Source organism: Gracilinanus agilis, chromosome 6, assembly GCF_016433145.1.
Source record: "Gracilinanus agilis isolate LMUSP501 chromosome 6, AgileGrace, whole genome shotgun sequence".
In the NCBI taxonomy this organism is placed as follows: domain Eukaryota; kingdom Metazoa; phylum Chordata; class Mammalia; order Didelphimorphia; family Didelphidae; genus Gracilinanus; species Gracilinanus agilis.
In genome coordinates this window covers 32565299-32576504 of record NC_058135.1, presented here as the reverse complement: position 1 = coordinate 32576504, position 11206 = coordinate 32565299, and the positions used below count along the sequence as shown (strand labels likewise).

General features: G+C 39.2%; 1 protein-coding gene across 1 annotated transcript in view; it reads left to right on the top strand.

The window, feature by feature from the left end:
• The first annotated feature begins 321 nt into the window (after positions 1-321).
• SLC4A4 (solute carrier family 4 member 4) overlaps positions 322-11206 on the top strand; it is a 378919-nt gene continuing 368034 nt past the window's right edge. Inside the window, exons 1-2 of the mRNA XM_044681601.1 lie at positions 322-340; positions 1210-1283. Of these exons, the coding sequence (XP_044537536.1) occupies positions 1211-1283 (73 nt within the window). The 5' untranslated portion in view covers positions 322-340; position 1210. The remainder of the gene's footprint in view (positions 341-1209; positions 1284-11206) is intronic.

The following is an 11206-nucleotide window of genomic DNA, read 5'->3' as shown; positions in this document are numbered from 1 at the left end:
GAAAATAACCCTTAATTCGTACTGTAAACTTAGAAATGTGCTTGGCAACGGTTGGCCTAAAAATGCTGTCAAGCCTTGGAAGGCTCATGAGGTCTTATTTAGCATGTGAAAATGCAGAGTAGATCCTATTATGTAACATGACAGGAGGGCAGCAGAGTATGGTTATAAAATGCAGAATTCCATATCCTGTGGAAGACAGTTGAAGGGCTGATGCAAGGAAACTCTGAAATGAGAAGAGGGAAGAAAGCAAATGAATGAGTGACATATTTAAGTGACCGCTAGGATGGCTTGACTATTGTTGGAGCTGGGTCTCAGATTAATTCTCAGATGTCAGAACTCTGTAAGGCCCACATGTGACTCAAAGCTTGCCACTTGACAGAAGCGTATGTTTTGCTGGTATTAAGAGGCTGGCTGAAGGCTAGGTTCCCACTGTGTGTTAGACGGAGTTTCTCTCTCTCTCTCTCTCTCTCTCTCTCTCTCTCTCTCTCTCTCTCTCTCTCTCTCTCTCTCTCGTCTGTCTGACTCTATCTGTATCTCTCTCTCTGTCTTTCTTTCTGACTCTGTCTCTCTCTCTGACTCTGTCTCTGCCTCTCTCTCTCTCTCTCTCTCTCACTCTATCTGTATCTCTCTCTGTCTTTCTTTCTGACTCTGTCTCTCTATCTGACTCTGTCTCTGTCTCTCTCACTGACTCTGTTTCTCTCTCTGACTCTGTCTCTGCCTCTCTCTCTCTCTCTCTCTCTCTCTCTCTCTCTCTCTCTCTCTCTCTCAGTGGGTGTACATGGAGCGGGGGGAGTGTGAGTGTATACATTTTCTGCAGCAGGTATCATAAGAGCTGTTCCCTGGCGCTGGATTTCCACGAACGATCAGCACTCATTCTGCAGACATACTAAACTTCCTCTCCTCTCTGTGTTTCTTGTCTGCTTTCTGCAAACATACCAGAGTGCTTGGAGGTGGGGAGGGAACCCTCGGCCAGTCTGTGATTTCCCTTCCTCCACTCGTTAATTCTAGAATTCGAGCTATGTGGGACCAGTGTAATCCTAAACACCCCTCCAAAGAAGCTACAACAGAGTTGTAGAAGACAAGAAAAGAGTGGCCTGCTGACATGAACGGCAGCTTGCAGCAGATTAACCTGCCCAGAAGCTGGGCTGCTTCTAGTGGCTCTCTCCAGGAGAAATCTGAGCATTCGTTTTTTCTTTTTTATTACTATAGGATGGAGGATGAAGCCGTCCTGGACAGAGGGGCTTCCTTCCTGAAACATGTGTGTGATGAAGAAGAAGTTGAAGGTGAGTTCTGGAGGTGGGGGCTTATACATCTCTGTATACATTGGTTTGTTTATTTAGACATTCAATTCAGCCCGATTCAGCTGATATCTTTGAAATGAGAAAACCAAAGCTTTTCCCTACACAGTCATTTGTGTCATGTGTATTGTGTGTGTGTGTGTGTGTGTGTGTGTGTGTGTGTGTGTGTGTGTGTGTTAGAGACAGAGAGCCAGAAACAGAGAGACAGAGGGAGCAAATTAAATTTCATTCCAAAGAGTTAATGTGATGTTACCTTTCCCTAGGTGATCTTTCCAACTCTAAATTGATGAATCTGGGAATCTGATTTTGAAGCAGGTGCCAGTGTTAGTTATGTTCCCTTAAAAAAATTAGCTAGTGTGATAATATTAACCAGCCACCAATGAGTGACTAATTCAAAGAAGCTGCTAGCTTTATATAAATGTACTTGGCAGTGCTTACTAATAAATATTCTTTCTTGTATGTTACAGTGTAGACAAGCAGATGTTACAAAGGGAGACTGATACCAGAGTGATGTCAGCATTGTTGGCAAAATGGGTCTCTGACGAGGGGATTAAGAATGGGAATTGGGGCTGGCTCTCAGCTAGAAAAAAAAAGATGCACTTGTATCTCTCAGTGAAAAGGGAATAAGTTTTGCTGACTACCCCACAGGCCAGCATTACTAACATTGGTCTTTATAGACCAAATAAAATTTGTGCCTTAACTTATGACTTCCTTTTTAAATGTTTTTTTTCTCCATGTGATTTTGCCTGCCTAATGTACTCATCAACAAAATGGGTAGATGCCTGTTTACTTGACAGGAGTGCTATGAGACTTAATAGGTGCATAATAAAGAAACTGTCATAAGATCAGATAGAATACTATTAAAGTGATAAAATTATTTGATGATCAGAAGCAACATAGAGTAATGGAGAGAGAGCTGGTCTAGAGTCAAGAAGACCTGAGTTCAAGTGCCTCTTCTGACTTGTGCTGGCTGAATGACATTGGACAAATTATGTACCTTTGCTGTCCAGGTTGTAGAGAAGGTGAGGACCTGTGTTGGAAAGGAGAATTTCTTCTTTGAGAACTTCAAATCCTAACCCAATGAAATTACAGGTCTGGTCCAACAAAACAAAATAAAGCAAATGCCATAAATTACAAAATCTCATATGGAAATTAAACATGTGTAGTCGGGACCCCCTGATAGGCGATTTATTTTGTTGAGTCTCTAGCTTATCTACTGGTATGCTGGAGTGGGTTAGTATAACATAGCCCATAACAGCCTGAGTATGAAAGGCCTTTGAAGAGGAGCTGGCAGGTTAGCGTGGTCTAGAATAAGGTTTTATTCTAGATGGGGGGTTCTTAACCTTTTATGTGTCATGAACCCTGTGGGTCTGGTGAAATGTATGGACCCCTTCTCAGAAGAATGTTTTGAAATGGATAAAACAAGAATACAGAAGCTTACAAAGAAAATTAATTCTATTTCAAGTACGTTTATCAAATATTAAAAAAAAAACAAGTAAATGAATCCTTGGTTGAGAACTCCTGTTCTTAAGTGGTAGGTCCTAGGAAAGAGGAGCCTTCACAGATATTCAGGATTGCCTAGGAACGTGTTTAGTCGGGTTGGTGTCCATATTGTTTCTTATGGCTCCCTGGAAAGTTCTGTTTGGACATCCAGATGTCCTGTCCTCTGGGAAAGAGAGCACTCCACTTTACCTCCTTCTCTCATCTCTCCTTTCCTCCATATCTATATTTCCAAGTCTGATTTATAAACATTTGCCTGATGTACTGCTTAGGAAGAATGCAATTCCTATGTTCTTTTGGCTCTGATAGATAGCATTTCCTGAGTTCCCAGTCCTTTGACTCTGTGGCTATGGGACGATTTTTAAAAGTAGCAAAAACAAAATCCTTAGACCATGTCACATTAAATCTCCAATATAGTGATTGAATTGTTGTCTAGAAATCAAAGCAAATAAAAGCAGGACTCATGGATATAAAAATACAGCAAGGTTCCCTGAGCATCTTGCTTTTTCTTTAGGACAATGAGACATAGGTCTTGATGGGAATGAGCTGGGAAGCTTTTGAGAATAGCTTGTAATGGGCTTTTACATTTTTTTCCTTTTTCCCTGAGAAGGTGGTTTTGGCTCAGTTCACAGGAGATGCAAATCAGATGCTTGGTTTGGTGAGGTCTGCAGAGGTTGATAGTGTAGCCTGTAATAGGATGTTGGACGTTGCATTTCTTAGGGCTTTGACTGAGAAATGGATTTCCTGAAGTATTTCCCTTGATTTTCTGGGGGAATTTCCCCTGAAATTCAGACAATGTAAATAAAAGGAACATAAATGTTTACTTGGGTTTTATGGAATAAGACATTTAATGAAGTTAGTTATGAGTGTGTTTGTAAATCCACCATTAGTATTAAGATTTAAAAAAATCCTGACTTTTAATCTTAGAATCAATAATTTGTGTATTGGTTCCAAGACAGAAGAGTGGTAAAAGGGTAGGCAATAGGAGCTCAGTCATTTGCCCAGGGTCACATGGCTAAGACATGTCTGAGGCCATATTTGAACCCAGGACCTTCCATCTCCAGGCATGGCTCTCTAGTCATCGAGCCACCTAACTGTCCCACATTAGTATTAAGATGAAAACAGCAGCTTTAGATGGTAGAATGGAAAAGGTACTGAATAGTCAAGAAGACCCAAGTTCAAATCCTCCCTTAAGCACTTCCTAGCTATTCAACCCTGTCCAAATCACTTACCATTTATCTGCCTTAGTTTCCTCATCTATAAAATGAGAATAATAGGATCATCTATAAAATGAGATAATATTTTTAACTCAGTGCCTGGCTTAATGAATGTTTATTTCCTTCTTTCTTGCTATTTTATATTATGTTATTCCATATTATTTTGTTATCTTATTTTATACTTTATCATATGATCTCATTACATGTCATACCACATCTGCCTCTAAGAGTTGTTGTGAAGAGAAAATGAGATATTTGTAAAGCACTTTGCAAACCTTAAATTTCTATAGAAAGGCTAAAATTTTGATGATGATGATTTGCTAAGTATGAAACTGCTTGGTAGGGTAGATAGAGAAACTCCTTTAGAAACAGGAAGCCTTGGGTTTAAGTCCCACCTCAAAGACATAATGACGTCCTGGCCCTGTGACCTTGGGACCATGTTTTCTCTCTCGCAGTCCTTAGGCAGATCTTTAGAATCCTGGGTTAGAGAAGAGTTTCTTTGTCTGTAGAAGAAATTTATGTAACTAGAGTTCCCTACATTGATGAAATCAAGTCTGAGAAGATAAACCTGTCCCGGAGTCCCCCTCTTTCCCCCAAATCTGTAAAATTTGCCTTTCTTATATTTAAGCAAGCTATTTAAATTTTTGTAATTAGTATTCCAGATCGGCTGATGTTGTGTTAGGGTCATAATGCAAGCCAGGAGATTAGACGGTTTGGCTGAGTTGATGGAAGGGCCTCCAGGATATGATTGGTTTCCTGATAATTGTCATTATGGCAGAAACCCCGCAATACCATTGACCATGACTCATTCACTCTATGGAGACCTTCCAACTGTTGAAGGACCATGAGAACTTCTAGGACTGAGGGTGAGGTCAAACTTGGCCCAGCTGGTTCTGAGGGAGAGGGACTCAGCTTTGTACTCAGGTACAATGTAGTCCAGGAAGTGAGGACAGAATAATTGAGAATAACAACTGCCTACTTAGAAAAAAATCATACTTTAGGGAGATGGCCCAGTGGACAGAACTCTGGGCCTGGAGTCAGGAAAACTCTTCTTCATGAGCTCAAATCTGACCTCACACACTAACTGTGACCTTGGGCAAGTCATTTAATCCTGTTTGCCTCAGTTTTTTTATTTATAAAATGATCTGGAGAAGGGAATGGCACACTACTTCAATGTCTTTCCCAAGAAAATCCCCATATGGGGTCACAGAGAGTTGGGCATGACTGAAATGACTATTGAAAGGTTTGCAAAGCCTGTGGGAATGCTGTCAAGATTTGATTATCCCTATTTTTCCAACAAATGAGGAAATGGAATCAGAGAAATGATGTGACTTGCTCATGGTCACACAAGTAGTAATTGCCAGAAGCAGAATTTGAATTTGGGTCTGTCCTGACTGTCCAGATCAATTCTTTTGCCAGTTTCCCATATTTATATCTTTGTGGGTAAGGAACTAAAAACTTGATTGTTGAGCTCTATTTTTTAAACCTATACCTTTTTTTCTTAGAATCAATTCTGTGTATTGGTTCCAAGGCAGAAGAGCAGCAAGAGCTAGGCAGTGGGGGTTAGGTGACTTGCCTATGGTCACACAACTAGAAAGTGTGTCTGAGGCCAGATTTTAACTTTGGGTCTTCCTGACTCCAGACCTGGCTCTCCATCCACCAAGCCTCTTAACTGCCTCTACAGCTTACTTATAGGTTACTTTCTGTCCCCACTGTTGAACCCTCCGTATTCTGTTGAAGGCATTATCATGGTTCCTGAGTATATAATCTTTGGCTATGACTTAGTGGGTGGGTGGTTGTATTATTTGTTAGGGATATTAGGGAGAGAGGAAACATAGGTGTGTTTGTAGGCAAGAGAGAAGCGAATTTTTCCATTGCATTAAACTGGCTTTTTAGGTAACCACAGTCTCCATGCCTTTAAGCTCTCTTGAAGACCCTTAGCTTCCTTGAAGACCCACAGCTTCCTCAGTGCGTGGGTACAACTTAATGGCTGGTTAGTTTGTACTTCCCCAATGCAAAGGAACTAAATAGACCAGTTCAAGGTTTCAGTTCCTATACACTTTGACTTTTCTGTAAACTTTCCCAAATAGATTCTTTGATCCTTATTTTTCTCTCAAATACAAATTACACCTTCCTCAACCTTTTTGGTGTCCTTAGCTTCCTTCACTACTCTCAGCTTTTTATGAGCTTTATTTAGCATTCTGGGTATTATTTCCATAGGACTGAGCTTTTCCAACCCCCCTATTATATATAATGGGAAATAAATTCTAGAGTTCACCATACATCTGAGAGATAAGATAAGTTAATTTTTATTCTCTAAGGGTACACCAACAATTGCATAAGTTCATGATTTGAAATCCACTTCATAGTTTCTGGAATATTTTTCTTGAAATATTCCCTGTATTCCTGACAAACTTCTTGTACCCCCTTGGGGGTATGTGTATCAGAGAGCTTATTCCATCATCTCCTCTAATTCCACATCTGTAACTTAGAGGAAGAATTAGACTTGAAACCATGTCCTCAGTTCACCTTCAAGTCTCCTTATAGTGGGTGGCACGACACTTTATCCACAAAGCTAAAAAACCCAAGTGAGGGATTTTAACAGTAAAGTTCATCAAGAATAGAATGAGTCAGAAGTGGAGTCATCCTCTGCCTAAATAATGTATTTAACTATTGTGGTTTCCTTAAGACCTTGGTTATTGGTTTAAGGGAATTCCTTACAAAGGGATCTGATGGGAAACTTTCTTCTGAGGGATTTTGATCATCACAGTCTCTCAGCCGAGTGGCAGGTCTATCTTTGTCCTGTGGAGAGGTTCATGATTGTGATGTAACATTACATCATAAATAGCTAGCATTTATAGCGTTTTAGGATGTGCAAAATACTTCATAAATATCATGGATTGAGCACCTATTATATGCCAGGCACTGTGTTAAGTGCTTTGCAAATATTATCTCATTTGATCCTTATAACAACCTCAGGAAATGGATGCTACATATTATTCTATTTATATCTAGGGGAAACTGAGGCAAACAGAGGTTAATTGACTCAACCAAGGTCTGATAGCTACTAAGTGTCTGAGGTGGAATTTGAACTCAGGTCTCTCTGACCTCAAGCTCAATGCTATACCCTTCACCATATAACTACTTCTGGTGCCATTTGGTTGCTAAATGTTTTGCATGGAGATGGTGTGATAATAAACTCAGTATCTCTATCTCCCCCATATCTTTTTTTATTTTCCATTTTTATTTTACATTCCATATCCTTGGACCCAGGTACCAAGTGTACCCTATGTACTACCACTGACGTGGTTGGAGAATGTCAGTCAGACTGATGTTTCCCAGGCTAAGCGAGAAATGAGGCTTAGCAGGACAATTCCTCAGTTTGAATTTCCAACACATAGACAAGCTCCTATGGGCCCCTCTCCAAAAAAGAGGAAAACCATAATGTTTTTTAAATTTTATTTTCAAAACTGTCACTCAGCCAGGTTTTGAGGTGCATGTGCTAGAAATGTATTACTTAATATGCTCATATTTTGCAACAAGGGAAAACAGCTAGCTCCACCTTATCCTCTGAGATAAGATGTTGGCTCAGCAGGCTTAGGTGACTCCCCTTCAGGCTTTGACCACTCTCACTACAGGGAAGAGAACCAAGCTTAAAGTCAACCCCAAGGACTTAGGAAACAAAAAATACAATTGGAAAATGTTGTCCCAATGGGTGTCCCTATCATTGATGGAATCTAGTATAATTGATGTTGCCTCTAAGGGTGTTGGATACTTTTAAGCTGCTTTTTATTTTAGTCACTTTGCAAATTAGACAGTGAACATGCTTGAAACTCGAGGTTCATCAGTTTGAAGGGAGAGTAAGGTGGCAAATTCTCACTTCCACTGAGAAGAAAAGATACTACTGAAACTATTTTGAGACTTAAGCAAGAAGGAGGCTTAAGAAAATCTTTAGGCCCCTACAATCAAACAAAAACCAATTGTTTTCTTTAAACGTTTTCAAAGTTCTCATTGGTTTATTTTTTTAATTTCATAGAATCATTGTGTGGCATCACGGGCAAGTGGAATGATGTATGTAGCAATGGTAAGAGGTCACAGAATCAGAATCATCAAGTTTGAGAATTGAAAGGGTCCTCACTGACCACTGAATCCAATTTTCCCCTTACTTTCTTTTCTTTTTTTTTTAAATAAATTTTTAAACCCTAATATCTTTTATATATATATCCTTCTATATTAATTTTTTTAATTGTTACAGGGCTAGGCAATGGGGGTTAAGTAACTTGCCCAGGGTCACACAGCTAGGAAGTCCCCTTACTTTCTATGAGAACTCTAGTATGAGTTTTACTGGGATTTTGACAAGCAGAAGTGGAGCAAGAAGAGAGACAAGGCTGTTGGACTAAAAACAAGTCTATATATTTTTTTAAAAACAAAAAGCAAAACATAAACAACTCCCTTGGATTTTCTGCTGTTTCTTTTTTTCTTTCTTCCAATGGGAGATAGTATCTTGTTGAAGCGTTGAAAGATCTTAGCTTTTTATAGACATGAAATCATAATGACTTCAAACCATTTTTCATGAAAGCAAGTCATGATAATCCTAGATAGGAAGAATATCAGAGCTGGAAGGGGCTTTGAGGAAGTTTTCTAATCTGGCATTTAGCACAATGACTGGTATAGTTGATTGGTCAACAGACATTTACAAATTTCAGGGTTTTTTTTCCATATAGAGTCCTTCAGTTTTAGAGCAATGGATAATAATGCCGAAGACTCCTTCCCTAGAGTTTTTCAAAATTAGGATTATCTTGGGTTTTTTGGAAATAGGTATGATTTCCAGTCCTGTGATACCACATTATTTTTGAATTAATGGGACATGTGTAAGTTCATAGATACTATAATAATTAGTAACTATGTCCTGGAAATAGCAAAACAGTGGTTTGCAAGGCCAACATGATTTGCAGCATGTTTTCCTGACATACATATTTTCAGTCTCTTATCATTCAGGCTCTATGGTGATGAGTGAGGCAACTTGTTGGATACGTGCTTTTATAGGTCCTTTTTTCATCTGTTGTATTCATGCATCTTCAAGGAGGAGCGGTGAAATAGCCACTTGAGTTCATGTTCAAGGAAGTCTTCTAGATTCCTTAGGTTTCCCTGTTGAACGAAATAGAGCAAGTCTAATTACTCCTCCCCATGACAAATACTGGAAGAAAGCTGTAATGCTGTAATGGATTCTCTCAAGTCTTCTCTTCTCCAGACTAAACATTCCAAGTTCTTTCAACTAGAGTTTATAAGACACGAACTCAAAGTCTTTCACTATTTTGGTTGCCCTCTTCTGGACATTCTCCGTTTGGTTAACGAATCTACATCTTATTGTGAACCTCAGAACTGGGCACAATATTCCAGATGACAAACTCAGAATACTCTGGAACTGTCAGATAGATAGATTTTTTTTAGCACTGGAGATGCAAATATGTGCAAGCAAAATAATCCCCCTTCTGAGTGAGTTTACTTTCTAATAGGGGAAGACGATACATAAACAGGATCTGGAAAAGTGTGTGTGTGTGTGTGTGTGTGTGTGTGTGTGTGTGTGTGTGTGTGTGTGTGTATGTAGGCAGCATGGTTTAGAAATCTCTGGGAAGTGTCATGGAAACAGGATTCTGAACAAGGAAAAGTAAAAACTCGCCTTTTAGAGCCTGGCATCACCATGTCTTTGGTGATTTGGGAATGGTGGAGGAGATGGAGGTGATGACCAGAATTCAGGCAACATGGGTGTTGTAATAGCTGCGAAATGGTTGGGACACCATGTTTGAAGCAAAATAAGGCCAAAGCTTACCTATTATTCTTGGAAGCAAATCTCTCTTAATGTAACCCAAGAACACATTAACTTTTTTGGCTGTTACTTCATGTTAAGGGCTCAAATTAAGCTTGTGGTCCACTGAAGTTCCTCCACTCTATTTCAGAAAAAAAGCTGTTATCTAACCACATCTCCCCAATCTTATACTTCTGAAGTTGATTTTTATACTCAAGTGTAAGATTTTACACTTATCCTTATTAAATTTCATTTTATTTGTGTCAGCTCAGGACTCTACCCTAATGCTTGAGATTTCTTTGGATCCTGACTCTACTGCTCAGTTTGTTAACTATTTCTCTCAACTTTGTGTAATTTGTAATTTGTTGAACATATCATTTATTCCTTTATCCAATTCACTGATGAAAATGTGGGAGAGCACAGAGGTGATGGTGTACAGAGATCCCTGGGGTTCTCTATTAGAGATTTCCTGGTCCATTGATACTGAACCATTAACAACTACTCTTCAAGCTAGCTAACCAATTTTGGTCATGTCTAATTATATTGTTTTATAGTCCTCATGACTCTAGTGTCTCCACAAGGATAGTGGAGTCCTGGAAATGGTTCTTTGAAAATTCCTTAATTATCCCGAATTTTGCTGAATTTCTTTTCCCCAAATTTCATTCTAGCCTGCCTTACTCATTTAAATGCTTCCACATCTTCTACCTGATTTCTTTCTTTTCCTGTTCCCTCTAACAATTTTCTCCCACCAAAGCCAGGAGTAGAATGAGTTCATTCCATTCCCCTTTTATTGGAACATCACTTGCCCTTCTCTGATCCTGTGGTTCCTCTCCCATTTCTCATAATTTTTCAGATATTACTAACTGTAGCTCAGCATTCCTATATATCAGTTCTTTCAGTGCCTGAGGGTGTAGTTCATCAGGGCCCAGAGTCTTGAACTTATCAAGGGCATTTAGGAATTCTTTCAATACCACCATTCTGACTGGTCTTTTTGACCCTGACAGGGACTTTCCAAATCACATTAATCTGCAAAAATGATATCTGACCTCAATTTTATATTTACTTCATAGCTATTCCTTAATTCTACTTATCCTTTCCTCTACTTTCTGGTATGTTTACTGAGCATAGTTATCTTCAGGAAGAAATTCATTTGGTATCCTCTATGAACATGGTTACTCATGAAAAGCAGGAGGAAAATTGGAATGACAGATTGAGTTTCCACTGAGATAAAAACTTTGAAGCTTTGAAAATACTTTCATGCCCTTTTCTCATTTGATCTGCATAACACAAAAGGTGAGCAAACAGGATATCCAGAGAACTAGGGACCATATTTTATAAGCAACTGGGGATGCTTAGAGTGGAGAAGCAAAGACTCACAAGGGGAG